The sequence below is a fragment of the Gallus gallus genome, chromosome 2 (assembly GCF_016699485.2).
Source record: "Gallus gallus isolate bGalGal1 chromosome 2, bGalGal1.mat.broiler.GRCg7b, whole genome shotgun sequence".
Classification (NCBI taxonomy): domain Eukaryota; kingdom Metazoa; phylum Chordata; class Aves; order Galliformes; family Phasianidae; genus Gallus; species Gallus gallus.
Genome location: NC_052533.1, coordinates 60,002,816 through 60,026,450, shown reverse-complemented (window position 1 = coordinate 60,026,450; position 23,635 = coordinate 60,002,816). Strand labels below are relative to the sequence as shown.

Genomic DNA, 23,635 nt, shown 5'->3' with positions numbered 1-23,635 from the left:
GTAGCATCCAGTCAGAAAAGCAGTGTCCTATGCAGGACTCACTGATCAGTATGTGTCATAACTTACATTGCCTTGGATCCAGAGGCGCATCATATGTGATATTTGAAAGCTGGGGCTTATTGTTTTACTGTTAAAGTTTAGTAGTGCTTAAGCCATACAAATCCAAAGAAACTATGTTTCACTAAACTTGCTGTTCTCTAATTTTTCCACATACAAGTTTGGAGCCTAAAATCCATCTGATTAATAGAGTCTTCATTCCCAAGGAAAAAAAACATGGTTTGTGATATTCTCTGAATGAGAGAAGTTGTTTTCTCATTGATTTTTTTTTATCAACATGCCTGGAAACAACTAATTTAACAATCAAATCCTTCAGTGTTTTAACTTAAAATAGAATTTTCAATTGCAATGATAAATTTGTTGGGCAATTGATGGTACAAAGACAGCAAAGAATTCATTGTCGTTGTCATCAGTCTGGAAATACTGTAATAGGAGGGAATCTTAAGCCTTGGCACAACACCAGTAACAAACTTTGGGTGGTCTGGATCAGTACAGAGAGATGGATGGGCCTCTTGGTCCAACTGGTATCCAACTCAAGACTTGATGGTGCCTGGGATGTTGCATGTTCTGATTTTCACTAAATGACAAAAAAATTTCTTGGGTGCTTCTGGCCAGTTGAAGCAGGCTAAAATGATTTCATTGTTTCCCGGAAAGACAGTCAGTGAGCTAAAGCTGATTCTTGGACTATTTCCTTCACCATCACTATCTCCACTCATTCTGTACTCTGCGTTGTGTACTGGGAATTAACTGCAGCAAAGCATCCATCCAATTTCCTGTAAAACATTAACTTCATTTATTCTTCCTACATGTTTTTCAGTTCCCTCCTCTCTCTCCTAATCCTATTGACAACAGAAGAAATGACACAAAAGATCAACTGTTGGCTTTATGTAAAATATTTCATCAAAATGGTGAGTCACTGGAAAAAGATTTCTCACAGTGAACATACACGCAAATATCCACTCAGGTCACCAAAACAAAAATGTTATCAATGAGGACAAAGGAAGTTGTTATGTTACTTTTTAAACAGCTTTGATTCATGTTTCCTGTCATCTGACTTAAGGGGAGAGAAATAAATCTTCCTAAAAAAAAAAACAAAAAAAAAAGCCCAACAGCAAAACTGCTAAAAACTCCAAACGCTTAAACCAATACAATCAAGAGTAAAACTACAATGAAAATTAAATTATCCCCTGTTCTCCAAATTCTGTTCTCATGTACACAGTTTGAATTCTGCATACCACGCCATGTCTTGATACTTTTTATATCTAAAGACAAGAATCCGTTATTATTAATATTTTCTATGACATATTCTGATAACAGTCATATTACAAAAGGATGTCAGATGGATTCTTGGTTCTTCCTGAATTGTGCTGCGTAATTTCTCTGAGGTTTGCTCAGCAGGAAGCAGAGTATTTGCGCTAGTTCTTGTCAGCCCAGTGAGATACTCCAGCCGTTTTTGCAGCTAAAGCCCATGGCAGTGTGTCCCCAGGGATACCCGGAAGCTGGTGAGACGTTTGTGATCACCAGCAAGGATGTTGGAGATTCTGTGTCTGGTGTCCACCACTGCCTTTGCTTTGTGCAAGTCTACTGGGAATTGCTGTTTGTCAGAATTGAGGTTATGTTGCTCAAAAAACCGAGCTGCTAGACAATAACCTGTAAGGTTATTTTAAGAGCTGGTCTTAGGAAAAAAAATATTAGCAAAAATAATGCACTAAAATAGCTTTTTCCTTTTTTTTTTTTTTTATTTTTTTTAACTCTATTTTTTTCTCTTTCATGCAACGTTAGGAATATTCTAAAAGTCTTTTCCTTCTTTTCGCTTGCTTTTTTTTTCCCTCTAATGTAGCAAATGTATCCTATGCATAAACCAAAAGCAGGGAGGGAAGGAGTGTTATGATCTTTCTCTTTTCATGCTGTTGATTTCATTGCAAGGGAATCAACTGGTTTCCCTTAGGCCCCTGTTTCTCCTTAAATTTCATCTTCTCTTGTACTTCCTTGGCACACTTCAAGAGCCTGGAAGTTTCTTACTGTCTGCCTCCTGCAGAGGGAGTGGGAGCTAACCTAGCTAACTTGGGTCATATGGAAAGTGAGAGAAATGTCAGAGAATGGTTTGACTTGGAAAAGGCCTTAGAGATTACTGAGTTCCAACACTCCTGACATGAGCGGGTGTCAGGACTTCTTCCACGCAAGTAGGCCAGTTTTTTCTACTCTTGTGTAAAGCCTCTTTTCTTTCTCCCACAAGGCAGCATCCCTGCATGTATGACTGCTTCATAACTTGGGAAATTGCCTTTTCTCCAGATCTGCGAATTGCAGGTGTGTAGAAAGTTGTCCTAAGGATAATTAAAGGAGAAAAGCTAGTTAGTTACTAGTTGACGGAGTTTGCTGAGAATATTTTCACCACCTTAAATTCGCATAACCTGATCGAAGAAGGATAAAACTCATGGGATCTATACAGACTCAGAGTTTACACTTGAAAACTTTGTTTATAGTTTACAGTGCAAAGTGATTCTCTGTGAGAAAAAATGTATTGACAGTTTTTGCTGCTGACTAGTTTCTTTTGTCATATCATAGGAAATGTGTATTTATGTGTAAAAGAATAAGTTGGAGGTTATAGCTAAACCCCACTTAAATTTCTTCCTAAGGAGTATGGGGGAAGTAGCAGAACCAATGGATTTTCGCAGGGAAGTCATGCTTAACAAAAAGATGAGTTTCCTTGGGATTTCTTCTATGACCACAGGTAGCAGAGAAAACACTATTTGCTTGGATTTCAGCAGTGTTTAGAAAAACAAACCTTTTGGTATGCTTCCTGCACTTCAGCCCCTGCTGTCTCATAAAACCTGCCTTTGTTTTACTACAGATTCTTTCTTCCCAAAAGGATAGGCACAGTTTTATGAGAGATTTATTTCAAAAAATAGCAGGTTATAAGCATGTATTTTTAATAAACTGACTTAGCTCTTGGAAGTGGCAAAAGCATAGAGTTAAAACTCCCAAATAATTACAGAGCACCTGAAAAAAAATCCTTATGTCAACAGTGTGGTTGCTTCTGAGTTCCCACTATATCCTAACGTTGGGATTGTTGAATTTAACAACCTCTTGCACAGTGGCACATGTTGAAGATGTCCTTTCAAGGAGATCAATGTAACTGCTCTCTTCTCTGCTTTGAGCAGAGGAGGGGGAAAAGGTTTTATCACTGTCCTAACTTGGGACCTGAATGTGGAGCAATCATGGATTTTGTTGCTACAGCTGTGACATGGTAAGATGACTGTCAGCAAGCAGTCTTATGAGATGCTATCATTGAAAGGGTGGTTATCCCTAGGGTTCTCCCTAGAACAGCAGGGAGAAGACAGACTCACTCAGTCAGCCCTACTGTGGAGCACTGCGAGACTGAAATCCTTAAAAACTCTGCTAGATTACAAATTGCATCTTGGACAAACCTTTTCTTATCTGGTGTCACCATAAATGGATGAGGTGTAAGTTAGGGTAGCAAAGGGAGATTACAAGTATGAGGGGAATGAAGTGCACAGCCCTCCATGGAAGCTGAGTAAGAGGAGGTATTCTGAGAGAGAGGGACATGTTCCTGATTTCCCTGTATAGATCAGGATTTCCCTGCATATTTGGTCCATTGGAATAACCCCTGTTGACTTGGAAATTATTCTCACTCTTAATTTATCGAAGGATAAGTTTATGTCGTACGTAAATACTACAGGAAGTTATGAATCAGTGGTATGATCTAGCTCCACGTGTTAGTCCTGCCTGTCGGGTGTCTGGGGACACCCAAGAAGTTATAGTTAAAGCAGTAAGGTCTGGGCTGAAATGTATTATTAAGCTTCCACGTTTCCTCCCCCCCCAGCCTTTCACCTCCTACCAGAGATAGAGCCACACCAGGCTAAGGCAAAGCCATCACCGAGGAGTCTGGTTTGGGTTGGAAGGTATAAAGCTGTCTTTTAATGTTTCCGAAATAGGGCAGCTAAGAGCTTGAGGCAGGACAGATAAAAACACTAGAAATGGAGAAGCTAAAACAGCAGGCACATTTTTTTCTTATGACAAAGACATGTTGGTGACCTGTTCTGTTACAGAGAAAGTTTCCTGTGTTAGCTGCCTGAATGGTTTTTGCCTCTCAGGTTTTTAAACTGATTCCAGTATCTGAAATCATTGCAATTCTAGGTACGTTACCAAAACACTTGGTTAAAAGTCAACAAAATGTGTCACTTTGGGCACCTTCCTCAAAAGGAAAAATATGTCTGTGCGTGTCCGTGCCATACTCTGAAGCTGCTTGTGAGCATATACGATAGAAAATAGTCATTTAATCAAGCCTTGAGTTTTTCCCATGCAATCTTTATATATTCTTGAAATGTCTGCTTACTTTATGAAAGAGCAAGACAACTTTGCTGACTCCTCTTTGTGTGTAGGCAGTATGGTCCTCCCTGTACTACCTTATGAATGGTTCTTTTTGCAGCTATAAATTCTCACCTGATCCTCAGACTCAGGCAACTCTGTACCTGTATGTGTTATCCATGAGCTCAAGAGCAAGGCAGGCTGTTTGGTTTCATATATATATATTTTTTTTCCAACAGCTCCTGAGGTAGCATAAAAGCTCTTCTTGTCGTATGGAGGGTCGGGGTCTGCACACAGTGCTTTATGAGCCAGTGACTGGCTCATTCTCTTCTCCTGCCATAGGAGAAGGTCAAGGGGACGGATGATGGTGGCCTGTGGGGAAAATACACTTACTCTTAATGCCTTCTGGTCCCAAGAAGACTAGTTGTACTAACACTCCAGAAACATGCTATCAAAGCCATCAGCATTGACATGTAAACCAGGATTTCTGAGCACCCCAACCTCAGCTGTCCCAGCTGGGTAAAGCAGGCTGTCTTTGTGCTGTTTTCTGCTGAGGCCGTGTTTCTTTCATCTAGCACTCAACTTTGTGAAAGCGATGTTGTATTTTGTTTGGAGATGGTCTGCTGTGCCAACATATTTTAATGATTTGCATTTTGCTTTGTTCATAGAGCGAGATGACTGTAAGTCACCTTACAGCTTTTTTTCTGTGACTGAGACAATCCATCTATTTTCAGATCGTAATGATTGTAAGTGTTCAGTAGAGAGTGCAGCATCACGCTCACTTTTTTTTACTGGGAAATAAAAAGCTCTTTGGATTTATACTTACTATTCCTTTAAAATAATTTAACTCAGTTTGTTTCACTCCACTACAAAACACCAAATACTAAAGTTTTAGTAGCTTTTAGCTGAGGGCAGTAACAAAGATTTCAAGCCTGGTTTGTCAGAGTGTGACTTGCATACCAAGTCAGATCTGTAGAATGATAGGGTTATTTAAACAAGAAAAGGTGTGATCCTGGTTTTCTTGCACCTATTCTGACAAAATCTTGTCTGTACTCAAAATATTACATAGCTCTGGGGTTTTGCAATAACATTTAATTTCTAGCATTGTTTCTGTGATTTTATATATGTGTGTATATATGTGTAGAATAGAGATTCTTTTTGTCAAGTATGAACTTCATGAAGCTAGCAGAAATGACTTTTGAGGGCGGAATGCCCCTATAAGATAGTTCCCATGGAAGAAAACTGTCCTTAGCCCATGACATCAGGGTATCATGCTTGTAAATTCCAGGTAATATATATACCTACTGTGCAAAGTCCTGTTTTGTTTTCAGCACTGGTTATGTTACACATCAGTATCTGTTCTGCTTATGAAACTATCTCTTGCATAGACATATCACATACTTTTTTTTGTGTGTGTTTGGGAAAACAGATAATTGGCACACAGAGGAGTAAGAAATAAGAGTTTTTTACACAGCCTGTTTTTACTTTGCGTCTATGGAAAGCAACTGTTTTCCAGAATATTTCTTATTTGTTGAAAAACTGTGAATGACAATAGTAACAATTTCTTTCTTTCTTTTTTTTTTCTTTTTCCCTCACAGGCTAATTCTGATTCCTTATCTATAATTATATAGGTCATTCCAAAAGTAATGCCTCCTATTTATTTCAATGGAAACTCCAACAGCTACAAAGAGCACAATAGCACTGTTTGATAGAGCAAATTCTCAGCTACAGAGCACTGTTTTTCAACATAATCACCACCATTAGCTAAGTGTTTTCACCAGTTATGAACAAGAGCCTGCATGCTGTGCTAGTAACAATCTGCACCAGCAGAGCTGACCTGATGTCACTGTCTCCACTGCTGAAATGCACCACCCACCACCTCACTGTGCTTACATCCACTGTTTGGTCTCCATAAGCATTCGGTAAGCGCAGATGAATGTCAGTGGGTGCCATTTTTTCCCACATGGAGGAATTCAGTTCCACACCTTTGCTTCATCTGCACTTCCATATCAGATGCCATTTGTCACATTGCTCCTCTGCTGCCATCTGTCACGTGGTAACAAAATGTAATGGGATACTGGCAGGAAAGTTCAACCTTTAGTGCCATACCAACAACATGAGCCTATGACATTGTGAGCCAACATAATAAAACAAGAGGCATTACTTTTGGAGCAGCCTTTGTATAATGAAACTGTGTTAGTTTTACGCTAACTCAGTGTTCCCATTTGCTGTTAATGGTATTCCATTTGTGGCATGTGGGAGACCATTGCAGGGGTCAAACTATTACTTTTTTACCCAGCTATGTCATAAATTAATTAGTAATTTTGTTAACACCAACGTGGCTTAGTCATTTTGTAAGTATTTCAAGTAGCTGCAAGGATGACACAGCAATGTTAGTAATGAACTATGCTACCCTTTACCCTTCGCCTGGCTGTTAAGTGAAAATCCACTGTGCTGTCGTGATTTGGCATGTATAATCATAGAGACTCATAGATTCCCCCACCTTTCTGCTATAAAATTGTCAGTTAAAAGCAACAAAAAAATTAATCAGGCTCTGTTTTGTGCCTTGTGCTACTGTTCATTGAAAAAGAAAGCATACAGTGTGAGGGCTTAGTATCTGCCATGACTGGCACTGTGAGACATTCCCTACTTGTGTTTTTTATTGGTTGGCTCAAAAAGGAAATCAGTCAATCTGAGTTAAGAGATGTAGGCATTTCAGCTGGATAGAAATTTTAGCATGACTCATAACACTTTACACAATTAACTTGCCAAGAAAATGTGCTTCTACAAAACTGTGAAGCACTTGGGCTTGAAGTGCAGCTGGAAGAAAAATCATTTTGGTAGAAGAGCTCATAGCAGTCCAGCTGAGGAATTTCAATGATGGTGATGGAAAGAATCATCAGCATTGATCATCCCAAGTCCTTATAGCTTTAGTTCTGGCACAGTGCCACGGCACCTTTGGCTCCTCTTTGCCATAAAGATCCAGGACAGGCAGCATGAAAGCAAACACAGAACTGAAGGTGGAAGCTTGGGAATACCAGCTGCCCACAGAGCTTCTGGCAGTGATTGTCCTCCACATAGACACGGGGACCACCATTTAGGATTTGCTACTCTCGAAATGCGATGATTGGTCTGAAGGCATCTTAAGAAAATTAAGTGTCTTGAGGAACTCTCCTGATGTTTCTCTCCAATTCTGTGAAGTGTAAGGGAAATTTGTAGTAAGCAGTTTTGCATGTTTGTGCAGTCACATAACTTTCATGCAAAGATATACTTAGTAGGAAACTGAATAAAAATATAATGTGATTTTTGCAACTGAAGTTTCCAGAACTTATCTGCATTTTAATGGACTAATCTAGTTTTGTTAATTTAGAAGAACAGCTCCCCAGATACAAGCAGGACTAGTCATATATCTGAAAAGATGGTTTGCCTTTATTTGCAGTTGTTTTCTTTGGCTGGCGGAGGCTACCACAGTGAAACTTGGTTAGTTTTACTTTGCCAGCAAAGAGTACCAACTCTATGCCGTAGTGGTATTGTTGTCTGCTCCCCCACTCTACTTCCAGACCCACCACCCTCCCATTTTCTCTACACCTGCAACAATGACTTGACTTCTTCATCCTCCCTCTCTCACCACTTTTCTCCTCGAGATAACTGCCCTTTTACTGTTGATGTGCTGTAATACTGGGCACAGGAGCTGAGCAAGAAGATTTTTCTTGCTGCACTTTATCTGTTGCCTAACGAGTAGCTGTGTGATGGGGACACAGCAGCAAAGCTAGAAGGAAGAAAATACAGGAGCTCAAATGGAGGGAGAGGGAGAAGAGAGGGGAGGTAGTGAAGAAGTGCCAGGGGATTAAGCAATTTTACATTGGAACAGAAGATGGAGGTTAAAAAACTAACCAATGTACGGCACTCCTTTCCAGTTATGAACTTAGACACAGAATTCCGTATCTTCATGACAGCTCTGCAGCCCAAAAAGTAGGTCTGATTCCCAAGTGTTTCTTGAGTACTGTCTGGGATTGGTGACTGCTGAGGATAAGTTATTACTGCTCTAAAGTGCTCTACTTGCTTAAGTGGTGAGGTCTGTGGTATGGCTCTAGTCTGCCTGATCCAACTGATGAATACTATAAGATCAGCGTGGAATGGCTGGATACTATTCCCTTCCTGTACAGAGAAAAGAATTATACTGATGTCAAATAGAGAAAGTTTGTGCTCATTCCAAAGGGGAAAGAGTGAATGTTAATTCAAACAAAGCTGTAATATGGAGGTGTGAGGAAGCTGAATTAAAGCTCTACAATCTTTCTGCCGTCTCCTTAAATTCACCTGATGCAGTATAATTGTCTGAAAATAGGTAAAAGCTCACCTATGAGCTTCTGCAAACCCCTGAAGAAATGCCCATACCTCAGTACTGAAGGCAAAATGCCAGCAAGAATTGCATGAAGTACAAAGTAAACTTGTTTCGTAATTTAAAGAAGATGATAGATTAGCATCTCTACTTGCTTCTCCCCCCGTTTTTCTGCACCTGCTGCACTCTGATGTGTCTGTACTTCATATTTGTGGGTGTGGTACATTTCCTACAGTAGGAAAATTTTTCGGAAACTTGGTGCCATGGTATAATACCTCCTCCTGCTTCTTTGCACCCACAGGATTAGAATGCAGAACTGCAGTATTTCCCACCCCTCTCGCACACAAGCCCGTCTTCAAGTGTCATTATTGTGGGGATAAACTGAGCACAAGCATCACTGCTAAGCACTCAGATTTGAAATCACACTGGGGCTTCTGAGTTTAGATTTTTGCATGTGAAGAAACCACTTTTAGCCCACGTTTTTCACACGCGGAGATAAGCAGAAGTTGCAGTGTTGAAGGCATCATCTTCCGGTAGTGGGTACAAACCGTACAGACTGCTATCCTGAAACAGGTTAAATGGCAATTGGGGTGTTGCACTTATTGCGTTATCTCTTTCAGTTTTATCTTGCTGGGGCACAGATGGGAGTTAAAAGCAGCACGGATATCCAGATAAGGACGTAGGATATGCATTGGCTGGAATCTGACAGGGCTGAAGTAATCACCTGCCGTTGAATTGAGACTCAGATGGGAAGTAGGAAGTGCTGTGCTCAAGCTTCCTGTATAAATAAATGCAGCTTTCCCACAGCTACTGCATACGAGCTCTGACGTGCTTTTAAGATATAATGGCAGCATGCTCTTAATAGCAGGGAGGGGATTATTTATCAGAGTGGCAAAGGAACTGAGAGGCAAGTCCTTCTGCAGTCCTACGAAGTGCACAGCTGTCAGACACACGGAGAAGAGAAAGGGTGTGTGAGAGGAATCTGCCTCTGCTTCTGATTGCGAGCTGCAGTGGTTGTGACATGATTCTTGGGAGCGCTGGAGTGTGAGTGAAGCTATTGAAAAGTCGAACAGCTGGGACTGAATACTGCTCTCCTTTCAAGGTATGTTGGAATACAGCTTTCTGCCTGTTTTTCCCTTAAAAGCAAAAGGTGATTAAAAAAGCAGAAAACCGAAGATTGCTTATTATGGAAGAAAACAGAACAGGCTTCGTTAATAGACAAAGTAAGAAACAGAATGATTAAAGGGCTAGAATAAATGTTACTTGTGGTCTGGTTAAAATCTGTGTGGTGCTTAGAACTGAGGCAAAAAGGAAATCTTAGAGTCTGGATGATAATTAAAGATACAGAAAATTAGACGTCAAGTACTTGCCAGAAGGGTGAAATTACTTCTGTCAGTGCAACTTTTAAAGGGATATCTGTACAAGGGGGTTGAAAATGCTGCAGTATTAGAACATGCGGCTGTGTGGAAAGCGATTGCTAAGATGGCATACTGTGTCATATACCTGTTGTAGCTTAAACACAAGAACTCACTTCGTGCTGAAGGCATAACAGCTTGGGCGAGAGGGAGCCTGAATTTAAAATTTAGATTTCCTTCTGATTTAAAGCCATTTCTTAAGTCCCAGTATTGTGCAGCTGGTGTCATGAAGGAAAAAGACTCTGATCTATGTTCTAAGTGTTAAGGTACGCTTGTGATCTGCTTGGGGTCTAGGATTATGTAGTTTTTTAGGTAAGCACTTAGCAAATATGCAATACGTTGGTTTCCTACTAGGCATTATTCGTTTTTTTTTTTTCTTTTCTTTTTTTCCCTTCCCCTCTAAGAACAGAGAATAGCACTTACTGGTATGGCACTGCTTTCTCTTTCTCTTTGTAGAGCTTTCTCAGTACGAAGCTTCCTCGGTAATGATGTTTCACTCTGACTTATAGTAAGGCTCTGTATTTTCTGTAATAAGAAGGCACTCTGCTTCCTAACTGTATATGGCAATATCAAATACCCTCCTTCAGAGAGCAGTATAAGTAGTAAAATATTTAGGATGACGATAGTTAAGGAAACATCGCAGGCTGACTCCCATCCCCTTGGTAAATAGTGAATGCTTTTAAGAAATACATTTTAGCAGATAGAGTGGCTGTGACTGAAATGCCCCTTTGCAGCTTTACAACCGGCTGTGAGCAGGCACAGTAATGTGATATGTTTGGCTGCCCTCAGCCTCAAGGGCAAGTGGTCTCGGTTAAGGACAAGCACTGCGTTTGGATTACCAATATTTCTGGAAACAGAAGTTTCAAAATGCTGTCCTTAAATATTTTCCAAAACAAATAAGTCAGCCTGATTCTCCTGCCGTTTAGGACTTGTCTGTGCCTGAAAATGAGTGGGTGTATGGGTTGTTGTCATAGCATGAAAGTGGCGGAAGCCCTTCTCATGGTGAACGTGAGCTACTTTGGAAAAAATACAGTACGTTGATAAGGGGGTGGCTGTAGTTATGATACTGAAAGTAGTGCTTTACGTTATGGATTAGGAAGAACGTGTTTGCAGAGCATCTAAAGCTATGGTAAACTGGGAAGTATTCCTTCAGAATAAACTGGAGCAATTCCAGAGCCAAGTCAGTATGACAAGAATCAGACTTGTTTTCTCCCATGCATCTTAGCTGTGCAATGAGTATATTTAAAACAGTATTGTCTGCTCGTAGAAGAACATGGAAACCTCCCTACATTTCATGTAAGAATAGCATTTGGCAACTTGATAGAAGTTTCATTTCCCTGTGTTGTACTACATCCCATGTGCTCCTTCCTGGCAGTCATTCTTTCCTGCACATAGTGATGTTTTGGTGATTGTGTTTGAGCACAATGATTGTGTTTGAGTCAATAATATAAATAGCCAACGATATGGAAATGTTCCTCTCTAGCTGGGTTTTTGGGTTATGCTGTATTCTCTAAAAGCTTCAGAAGCTTTCTAAAAACAACTAAACAACGTGGAAATGGTTATTTGACCTTTCTTTTCTGCTGGAGGAAGAAAGCATGCACTTGACCTTAATAACATCTTCAGTTTAAAATGCAACTATGGAAAGCAGCAAGTGACTTTACAGAAAAACAAGCAGCACTAATACTTAACCAGGTTCCCAGTTCATTGGTATATCACTGAAAGTATTTGTTATATGAGTCTGAGTCTTGCGCCTGTAACCTGCTCTGTCCAGACCTTTCAGGGACTTTTAGTAGTGAGACCCAGTGACACATATTGCTTTGTTGATGTGTGGTTTAAAAAAAAAAAAAAGGCAACAGACTTGCTGTGCCTCTTTGTGAGTGAGGGAGTTTTCTTGAATGTATCTGAAACTATGCAATGCAGATAGATTGTACATATCAGACCCATAAATATCTCCCAGACTGGTATTATTGTGAAATCTGAGATTGTAATTACATCTCTAGGCCCATAGATCACAAGCACACATGAACAAAATACCATGGCAAGCTTCCAGTGTCACTGTTAACTGAGTCCACTGGACCTCCTTGCATGTACCCAAGCATACGTTGCCTTCAGATTTGTGAGGCTGAACTTATCTTTTTCCTCTGCCTGCTTGCTGAAAGGTGACTACAGTTCCCTTCTCTCTCCATGGCTTCCCTGTGCCAAAGCCCAGTCCTGTGTAATGCACTTCACAAATTCCCTTCATGACCCAACAGCCAGGAATAGCCTTACATTCATTCCATCTCAAAATTAATCATCTTTTTGTTTGTGGAGGGTGATGTGGAACAAAACCAAAAAGATCATAAGGGAAAGGTAGCAATGTTAGTCAGCTCAGCCTCTATCAGTTTGTATTTCTGCTGAAGCACAGTTGAGCTCCAGTGCTCAACTATGAGCCTTCTAACTTGACAGAGGGAAGTATGGGTCTGAGGGCCATCGTACACAGCAAATTTACCCAGTCCTCAACAAATATTTACAGAGGTGCTTGTGCCAAATAACATTGTGCTGATCAGTAGAAAAATAGTGTTCAGTAATCTTTCTGTGTCTCTTGTGAATGGTTTCAACTCAGTGGGAATGGAGTGGGCATTGCATTCACAAAGTAGATCATTGCTAGCAGTTCTTAAAACATTAAAATAATAATATTAAAAAATAAAGTATCTCAAATTACACTTCCCACTGAAGTTGGACTTCTCCAACTTCTTGTTTTCCAGGGAAGAGCAGAAGTGCTGAGTGGAAATTCCAGTACCTGAGATCATGACTTCGTTAACTGCACTGTAAACACACTTTCAAATAAAGGTGGCTACACAAAAAAAAAAAAAAATATTTTGTTGATCCTGTTTCCTAGATATCTTTGTATGTGTAGATACTTGCACACAATTACATTTGTTCCCCATATCTGGTTCCTTTTTTTTTTCTATTTTAATAGAGAAATAAGATTATGGATTGCCCCAGATCTGTGTGGGTTTTTTTTACTGTTCTTCTAGGGGAATCTGCTGAGCCTCCAAGGGAAAATCCACTGTTTAAGCACAGGAGTAAAACGGTGTTTTAGTTAGAAATGCTATCAAGTGGCCTGATTCTTTGAATGTCCTTGGTGCCTATTAGAATGTCCTTGGTACCTGCAAGTACAGTTTTGACTTTGCTAGAGTTTGGGTCATTCTGTGAGCATCCTTGTGCCTCTTCTTTCTGAGTGGGTCCACATCTCTATTGTCCAAACGAGTGCTAGGCACAGAATCTGGGGACCTGGAAGTCAGAATTGAGAGAATGCTTAGCTCCTCTCAAGTGAAGTAGCCTCAGACATGCTTTAGTCAAAAGGCAGTTTGTTTAAATTACGTTTGTATAAAACCTAATGAGAAATTTTGTATTCTTCTGACAGACTCCAAAGGCCAAAAATAAGGGCGGTTGAATGAGTTGGAGTGGGACTGAACTCCAGAACTGTGACTTGATAAGATATGTTTAGGTTTTGGTCTGGATATGCTGGTCATGGAAACCAAAGTCAGCATACTACTGTGAAAGATTCCAGCCTGTGTGTGTGGTTTTATACATGATAGAACACATCTCTTGTATGGATTTTCTCCTGCATTAGAGGTTGTTGTAGACACAGCAGTTATGGGGAGTTGTTCTGCGTGTTTTTTGTCTGATGGAGAGACAAGGGGGTGCTGATCAGGAGGCAAACATACGAAATTACTTTTTAGTAGAAGGGAAAAAATACCATTGTACTGTCGTGCTCATGTTCCTCCTCTTTAATTGAGAATGTTCCTATTTGTCTGTGTCTGTTGCAAGCTTTTCTGCCTTTCACTTTGCTGTAATAATGAGGAGAGAAGGAATAGCATAAGACATGAGTCATTCAAAGCGTGGACACTGTCTGGGTCTCCAACAGAAGCTTTGATATTCATGCTTGCTTACACAAAACACTGTATCCTCAGACTGTCAATGAGTAAATGTGCAGATCTGAAAACCTTTATGTGCTCTGTTTATTTGCAAAAAGGAAAAAAAAAATAATGCAACAGAAGAGCTGTTTCCCTATGTTCAGGGGCTTAAACAGGTCCCTGATGGCTACCTACACTCGCACTTTTATATACTACATATCAGCGTGGCGTAGGGGTGAATTCCTTGCTCATGAATATACAGCTAGAGATCACTCAAAATTATTTTGAGTGCTGTGAAACCCTGTGTATGTAGAAGGAAAAACACATTTTATGGCAGCTAGCATATAGGCTGATCATTTGCATGCAAAGAAAATTCTGAGATTAACTAGAAGCTGTGATGTGCAAGCTGACACTGCTTATGTTTGAACTGTATATAGGAATGTTCATGTGTTCTGGCTCTTCTTAATTTTGGAGGCATTCAGGTGGGTGGATGTGGGGAGAAGATGAAGGAAAACAAGCTGATATCCCCTGCCCCTTCTCCCCACCCCCCTCTAAAAAAAAATGAAAAATGGTGGTAGAGATGTAGTGAGTGGGGAAAAAAAAGCTGACCTTGTGGGCTGCCTAGCAGTGCACTCACTTGAAATTTCTCAAGCAGCAAAATCTCAGCTAACCCTCGATCCTGGAATGTGTCCCGGTGGAGTTTCCCCAGTTTAGGACTAAGATAACATACAGAGGGCCAGCAATAACTTGCTCCGTGAAGTTTCACACAATGGAGAAAATGCAATCTTGAGCCCTTCACACCTTTTCACGTTTGCGCTGATGTTGACATAGCTTCCCTCTTTTTGACATATTGAGCCAACACATGAAAGAAACAAGCACCTGTGGGGAGAGGAGTAAAGAAGGAGTTGAAATGTTTTCTCATATCTCCTTTTCTTCATTATTTAACATAGATGACAAAAGGCCTTTTTGAGGGGCATGATCATAATTAAGGGGCCATCCATCAGAAAGGTATCCTTAGAAAGATTTTTAAAAGATTGTCGTGCTATAGTATAGCAAAGCTATGAGGTCCTTCAGTGCTGTGTTATTAGATGTACATTGTTTGGAGTGTTTGGGAGATTTTGGAAGGGCAGCTTTTAACTATCACTAGTTGCTTATCTGTGCATACATGAACAGGCCTACTGGAGCCATTGGAAGCATTTTCACTGTCAGGGCTTTGGCTTTCTGGATATGATAATGTAGGGACCAGCCAGTCAGATACTAAGATACTGGAAAAGAGAAAGAGCAAATGTGGACATTGAGAGAACTAGGAGAGAGAAGCTCAGACAGGGATTGCCACAGGAGCTTCTTTCCCTTTCTTGCCTCTGCAGATCTGGCTGGAGCTGTACTGCTCTCTGTCCTTCCCTCACCTCCTGTTGCAGCTGACTTTGGTAGGGTTGGACTGTTGAGGACCTGGCAGAGTTTTCAGGATACGCTCCAATGAGATTAATAACCAGTTATGAGAAGAAGTGTCAGTTACTTCAATAAATGCAAGTGTTCGTTGCAAAACAAGCTGCTCTCATATTAAGTTCCCAAACCTCCTCTATTACTTCTTAATGACTCTATGTTATTTCTTATCAAACTACAGCACAGTGAGTACTTTCTCAAGTTGTTTTCTTAATGTAAAGTGTTGTATTAACTACTGTGACTCCCCCAAGGTGTAATCTTCAGACTAGACTCTCAGTCTTTGATGCCTGTTACCCTTCCCAATGTTCTAAGTCATCGAGACATTCTTTGGTTGAAGGTAGTTCTCAATCCTTTATTGTATTTATCTTAGTTGTCTTGAACAGCATGTTCTGTTTATAATAATACGCACAGTATTTGACTGAAAGATTAGATAGAGGGCAAACTAAACCTTCATTGTTTTTAGTTTTACTCACTGAGCAGGCACACAAAAACTGTAAAGGGAAAACAAACTTGTTCTTTGATTGTCCTTTTGATGTAAATCCAAAATTGTGCGAAAGTACTTTTTGATGCTCACAGTAAACAAGATGGCAGGACTTTCTTTCAAGTCTGCAGATTTCTTGGCCTCACAGAATGACATGACTGAGATGTTAAAGGTATCATCTTATTGCAAGCTCTGAAAAGAAACCATTTCTCAGATCATCTCTTCTAAAAATAAATAAGTAAATAGATGCTATTTTCTCAATGTACGATGTTCAGTTGATTTCTTCAGTATGCAGTGTTCCTACAGAGCTCAGTGGAAGATCTCTTTCATTGTTTTGCTCAGCTCAGGTGTTTTTTGCCTACTGGAAAATTCTGCATGCTTGCCTTGGCACTAAGAAGTGTTTTGCTGTCACCTTCAAGGCCTGGCTGTGAGTCGTGTCCCTACTTGCCTTGGATTGCCTGCTTTGCAGTCGGGACGCTACTCCCTGCACGCAGCCTTGGCTGCTCTGAAGGATCGGTTTCCAGCCAGAGAAGCCCAACAGCTCACTGAGTTTCTCCTTAAAAGAGAATTTGCTACGACCAAACAGATGCAGTCGGTCCCTCTGTCAAATATAGTTCCACTGCTTTAAGAACATGAATTTACGAGTACCTTCTGAAAATCCTTGACCTTAGAATAGGCCAATGTCACAAATATCTTCTGAAAACATCCTATCTGAACTGTAAACATTCCATTTCAAGGAGTTAATGTATCCCAAGGTTTTGTTATCAAGTTAACAAAAATAAACCTTTTTTTTTTCTGTGCCAAAGGCAAATTGTTGCATTTGTCTTCCTATTCCTGTTTTGGCTGAGTCAAACAGCTAGCCAAGTTATCAAACCACTTGGCATCCCAAGGGTTTTATTCTTTTCTACTTAATATGTTGTGGTTACCAAAAACCCTCATGTGGTCAAAAAGGAAGACATACCATTTGCTTTTGGCATTAATGTCATGAGGAGTGGGGATTTTTTTAGTGGTGGTATATTACCTCTTGTCAACAGGAAATTCAAAATAAAGGACACCAAACTAGTTAGAATGGAAATTCCTTGTAGCTTAGCAGGGGCATACATTGCACAGTATCATTAAGAATAGGGAGTGTCATTTAGATAAGCTTTGGAGTCTAATCTTGCATTGGTCGCTAATACTTGAAATTCCAGTTGGCACAATTCTGTTGTGTTCTGATGTGTTTTGGAAATACTTGGAAATGTTTGATGCCACATTTGCAAGTGCTGTTGTCTAGCTGCAGTTTTGCCTGTTCCACTGCAGTTTGTGCTGTTTGACTTCCTTTAGCTTCACAATGTGTAGGGTGAGCATGAAACTTAAGGAGAGTCCTGCTACTAACAAGCTGCAGGACCAGATATATTGCCGTGGCTTGCTGTGGGCATCCTGAACCATCGTGCTGCTTAGGCAGAACAAGCTCAGTTCATCTGGGTCACTCTAAATTGCTTGCCTGCAGGCCTCCAGCACCTTAGTCATAGAATCATATAATATAATGAGTTGGGAGGGACTCACAAAGACTACCAAGTCCAAGTCCTGACTCCACATAAGAACACCTAAAATTCAAACCATGTGTTTTAGCGTACTGTCCAAGGTGTAGTGCTTTGACCACTGTCCCGGGGAGCCTGACCACCCTCTGATGAAGAGCTTTTTTCTAGTAGCCAGTCTGAGCCTCCCCTGATGGCTTAGTCCAGTAGATGTGATGCGGGGAGCTTGCTTTCTAGCCTGGCAGTGTTTATGGAGCTGTCCTCAGCATCAGTACCATCCTCATTCCAGCAGGACAGGGTGAAGGTGGTGGCTTCTGCGATGCAGTGATCTGACATCATCCCCCCGGAAAGGCTTACTTTTGTCCTCATGGGGTCAATGACTTTTGCTGTTGCATGGCTGCTGACTGTAATGAAATGAGATGAAGATCAGAATTCTGCATTATTTCTTTTTCAGTCTTTATAAGTGATCGGGAAGTATTACAGTATTACAGCACAGTATTACTGTAGAGATAGTGTTACCAAACAACTGTGCCTTCAAAAGTCTGTGAAGTGTAATGATTTACATGTGCTCTAATGATGTTTTGATTTACTAGAATAATTTGAAACTATTGGGTTTGTGTGGGATTTGGGAAGCTGTTCAATATGTGCTTTAGGCATCCTAGAATGCTGGTATAAAAATACCTTACAGGAAGCAGGATGATATTCTGAGTTAGTGCATTCTGTCCCTTACTTTTGTGTGTGTGTGTGTGTGTGAGCGTGCGAGAGGCTTCCCACTCAGTATATCTTTTACAAAATATTTTATATATTTATGTTCTGGGTGCTAGCTTGGTATGATAATACTCTATACACCCAATACTTCTTGAACAGCAGTTCAAGGGCTTGTTTTTTTTACGTTGTCTGAAACATTAAACATCTCAATTCTCTCAGTCTCTGCACAAAGAGAACAGGTATTGAAATGTTTTTATTCTAATACTTCAACTTGGTAGCATATTATGGTATCCAAAATGGGTTTTTCTTGTACGTGCATGTAATCAAGTCATTGGCTTGCTTGCCTGTATTAAGGCACAGATGTATTACAGGAAACCTGAATATATGAAAAATGTATTTTAAATTAGACTCTATATTCATGGATCTGATTGATGACTGCGCAATTTCAGAAAAAATTTAAACACTTGTTTGACTTTGTTAATAACCACATTTTAATAAGGCAAATACTCAGACTTTTTTTACATAAAAACACTTAAGCATATGATGAAGTGTCCTCCTTGAAGATTATGGCTTTCTTGAAGTAGAGCTTTAATCACATGTTTTATAGCCTTCCTGAGCTAGTACCTGATAAGTAGTGCTGTGTGGACTAGATTGGTAGCTCTGTGTAGGCAGTGCATATCAAAAGAGGAGATGATTGCACTGTGGTTTAGTCTATTAGACCACAGAAGCAATAGCATTCTTGATTCAAACCAACCTCTGTGCAGGATCACTGAGTTCAAAAAAACTACCCTAAATGCAAATTTTGAACAACACTGTCTTGAGAGAGTTGGGACAGCTAAGGACGTGTAACCAGAACTGGTCAAGATGATTTAACTTCATTGAAGTTGATCCTATAAACCATAGAATCATAGAATCATAGAATCATAGAATCATAGAATCATAGAATGGCCTGGGTTGAAAAGGACTACAATGATCATCGAGTTTCAACCCCCTTGCTATGTGCAGGGCTGCCAACCACCAGACAAGGCTGCCCAGAGCCACATCCAGCCTGGCCTTGAATGCCTTCAGGGATGGGGTATCCACAACATCTCTGGGCAACCTGTTCCAGTGTGTCACCACCCTCTGAGTGAAAAACTTCCTCCTAGTATCTAACCTAAAGCTCCCCTGTCTCAGTTTAAAACCATCCCCCCTTGTCCTGTCACTATCCACCCTTGTAAACATGTAACGCAAACACATAATTTATGACATCTGTCTTCACATGTCCTGATTTCACAGCTTAGTTTATGTCTTCTGTGATCTGACTCCATTATCTTAATACCACTGTTATATTTTTGAAATCTTTTATGACTATTCTTTTTCCCCAAGGACCTGTTTCTTTCTGATGGTTTTTCACACTTGCATTCCTGGTAATTACTTTATTTTTAAGGCAGAAACCCTAGTTATGGGAAGCAACTGAATGCTGTGTTGAACAATGTCGAAACAGATTTTTATATGGTGTTGAAGACATTTTATAATGGGTGGAGTACTTCAAAAATCTGCAGGGCGTGAGAAATGCAGTGCTTGCAAATATTTCTATAATAAAGTTTGATAAATTACCTGGAACGCTAAATAGGAATTTTACACAGGTGTTGTCAGTTCTTTCATTCTGATACTGATTTGTTGTAAAATGAGGAGGTATTGTTATGTGCTAGGCCCGCACCTGACCTTAAGTCTAACCCCAAACCTCTTTGTGATCCCACCATGTACATGCGCATCCACCCTTGGGAGCTGGCTTATGGCAAGCCTGGGGGCGAAGCTTGGAGTAGACAGGATGTCAGGGCTCTTACCCTGTCTCATCAAATGGGTTTGTGCACACAGCAGCCTGAAAAACATATAAAGGACCCTTTTTGTCCTGCGAATATTTCCTGCAGCAGCTCGTACATTTTGGTACTTTCCTTGGCTTCCTTTAAACTCAGCATTGAGCTAAAAGCATAGAGCTCTGCTAACTTCAGCAGAATTGTTTGTAAACACAAGGCTTGAAGGAGCTTCTCTAAGAACTCTTGTTGTTATTGGATACGGCGTGTGAAAAATGAAAGGGTGATTTATGGCACTGAATATAATCCATTCATTCTCCAGCATCCGTGCAGAAGCCTTTCATGATTTTCCACGATGTTTCTAAGTGGCAAAAGTCACACCCAGACACATTTTTCCAGCTAAATAGTGACTTGGTTGCAGGCACACAGATAATGTCCTAATATTGCAGTTTAGGAGACCGCCTGGCTTGCTTGCCCTATCACTTACACAGAGTAACTTTTGTTTTTCCAGCCTGGTACTCTTGCTTTCAGGCACCTGGGCAGATTAACGTGAGCCTTTGTACGACTGTCCCAGGAATGTTACCTTACAGGGCATGCTCATAGGGAAACTTTCAACCTAGGGGATGCAGACTGCGCTCGGGGAAAATTAGTTCATTGCCAATTAAAATAGATTTGGATGGTGAGAAACAAAACCCAAACTTAACACACCACTTTCTCCCTGCCGTCCCTTTTTCCCTGGCTTGCTTTCTCTCCTTCATCCCCAACTTCTCTGCCTCCCCCCAAAAAGTGGCACAGGGGCTGAGGGCATTTTTATCACGAGCTGTAACAGCTCTTCTCTGCACCTCCAGTTTGACCAGTTTGAGTCAGTTTGACTGATCTGTGCTGGTGCAGAATTTAGTCTAATATGTTCCTCTGTTTTAGTGCATCCCCGAGATGTGTTTTTCCTTGCTCCACGAGGTCTCATGCAGCCTCTGTTGCTGTTGTTCTGTGGAGTTTTTTGGTTTTTGTTTTTTTTGTTTTTTGTTTTGGCTTTCAGTGTTATATTTGTTGCTTCAGTTTGGATTCTATCCTAAGTGTGTTATTTGCATGTGTGAACGTGAAAGGGAAGACCTTCATACTTAGAAGGTCTGTGATCTAGAATGGATTATGAAGGTCCGTTTTATTTTTTTTCAGAGACTTTCCACTTACTTTTATTTCTGGTCATTTCTATTAATATAACATAATAGAATATATTAATACATATTTTTAATCAATATAACCAAATATGGAATGCTCTTTTTCAACTTCGTCCTCAGCTGACTCCCTCTTCCTCTGCAGGACAACACACATTCAAGATGTTTTGTTGTCAACCTAAATTCTTTGCAACTTGTAATTACAGTAGGAATTTTAATCCACTCTAATGTGGATAAAGTGGTAATGGATGTTTAATAAACTAATGACAGTCTACAGAACTGGGCCTAGCAAAGTAAAAGCCATAAAAATTTGGAGGAACTGAGGTGGAACTTCAGAGCTTCTCCACAGTGGATGGAAAAGTCAGTTCTGACAGCGGTGCTAAAGCTGAGGAGGTGGTTTGAGAGCTTGGGAGAGGACGATGCATCCTGAAGTGTTGGAAAAGGAGGAGTAGAGGGTGAGAACAAGGGGAAGACAAGTGATTTTCTCTCCCCATCATTTCCACCGACTATTCTGATCGTGGGAATGAACGACCTCTCCAGGCCTGGTTTCTCTTCAGAGCCCAGTTACCGCTGCATGGGCTGTCCTTCTTTGTGAGCTTTCTCCCTGCACGCTTTTTGTGGCAGCAGTAGCAAAAGTAGCAATTCTGGTGGGCAGAAGCAAACCAATTGATTGGGTTGCTCAGGGAAGAGGAGCAGGTAGTGTATTTGCTCTCACGTTGCTGGACGTGTTTTCATGTACTAACAGGGTAGCTTTGTCTGTGCCAGCCTGACCTGGAGAAGTGCTTATGGACGGGCTGGCATGGAGGGAAAGCAGCTGCTGGTGGCTGTGGTGCCTTCCCCACATGCCCTGTAGGCAGGCTGCATGGTTTTGCTCATTGCTCCAGTTCTGGCTGCTTCATTTGCTGAACTGTGCTGGGGTTAATGAGGCTGTGGTGAGGTGAGCCAGGGCTGTGCTGGGGGCTGGATGCTCTGATCCTCCAAGTTTGCTTTCTGTCATTTACTGGAGATTTCCACAGGGTGCTCTGCTTGTGGGGATGAGTAGCTTACCTTTATGGATGCAGTTGAGTAAATGTGTTACAGTTCTCCCAAACACGGAGATAACGTCTAACACGTAGTTCTAAATAACAGGTAGTTCTTGATCTGCTGTAGCGTTTCCAGTGACTCACTGCTTCTTTTCTTTCCTCCTCTTGCAGTAATTACAGAAGAGTGTTGCAGTTTCTGACTCAGAGGGAAGCTTCATTCCAAGGCTTCTGGCCATGCTGGAGTTCCAGCTCTTGCAGCTGTATGAAGCGAGTTGTGGGGACTGCATGGTTGCAGGTGGAGACTGAGCTGAAAATAATGCAGGCACAGCACATATCCTGAACAGTGATAGCAAGACATTAAAAGGAGGATTTTCTTTGGATTAGCAGACAGAAACTCGGTTGCCAAAATCTTGGCTATGAATCTTGGCTATGACTCTTGTGTCTCTCACACTGGCTGCTTAAATGAAAGACATCTCAAGGGACACATCTGATGGCCTCTCTACCAGGCTGGACTAGGAAACTACAGAGTGAAAAAGTGTGCTCCACCCAGATCTGTTGTAGTTTCGTAGCTTTTGAAGGGAAATGGTATTCCTGCAGACCCATAGGAACACTGGACATGAGCCTTATGGGGCAGGCATGGGGATGGGTCTCAAACGTGTGTCATATTGTGGGATAGGAACTGTGGGGCAAGGTTTCGTGTGTGTTGCCTCTTCTAGCTCCATGAACACCATTGTTTCTCCTTCTGGGCAGAAATTCAACAGATATTGCAAGCTAGTGCATTGTGTACCCATGGACCAACTGCAGCTGGCATGACCGCTTGGGGTGCAGCAGCACAGCAGCAGTGACATGCTGCCAAATGCGACCTGACAGCCCCACCATGGGGACACATGGGGCTGCAGGGGAGGGAAGCATGAGTGGACCACAGGGCTCGAGTCTCCTCTTTGCCTTGTGAGATGTCAGAGACGACAGGCGCACAGACGAGCCTTGGTCCCCTGTTGTTTTCACATTCACACAGCCTCCATTTGTAAAGTGACCTCTTAGATTTGGTGATGCCTCATTTTCACTTTGTGCTGGTGCAAGTGGCTGTGTGCAGCTGGCCACCAGGCCTCTGCTTGTCAGAAATGTGTGCGAAGGTCTTCTTGCCATCAGTTAAGTGTATTCAGATGCAAGTCTGTGGAATTCAGGCCGTGTTTCTTGGAGATGGCAATAAGTGCTCCTCACAGAAATACCATGCTTATGAAACAAGTTCCATTATATTTAAGTATGGTATTTCTGTGAGGAGCACCATTCCATTGGTGCTTCTCTAAGGTTAGAAATTTATTCCCCAAGCTCTGGGGACATGGTTATTCTGAGCATCTCCATGTGAAAGTGCACTTAGTTTAAGGCTTGCAAACCTCATTTAGATGTGTAGGACCCCTGCAGAGTAAGTGGAAGAGTTGCATGGTAGTGGGTTGGATACA

At 41.1% G+C, this 23,635-nt stretch overlaps 1 protein-coding gene across 5 annotated transcripts in view; it reads left to right on the top strand.

Annotated features, from left to right (window-relative positions):
• Positions 1–23,635, top strand: part of RNF144B (ring finger protein 144B) — an 89,154-nt gene that overhangs the window by 26,073 nt on the left and 39,446 nt on the right. Inside the window, exons 1-2 of one of the 5 annotated variants that reach the window (XM_004939623.5) lie at positions 9,506–9,827; positions 22,347–22,470. The exons of 1 other annotated variant lie outside the window; for it this stretch is intronic. In XM_004939623.5, coding sequence (XP_004939680.1) covers positions 22,438–22,470 — 33 coding nt within the window. In that variant the 5' untranslated portion in view covers positions 9,506–9,827; positions 22,347–22,437. Of the gene's footprint in view, positions 1–874; positions 966–9,505; positions 9,828–22,346; positions 22,471–23,635 lie in introns of those variants that run through there. 3 more of the 5 variants (XM_046927488.1, XM_418918.8, XM_046927514.1) reach the window with 3 other exon arrangements.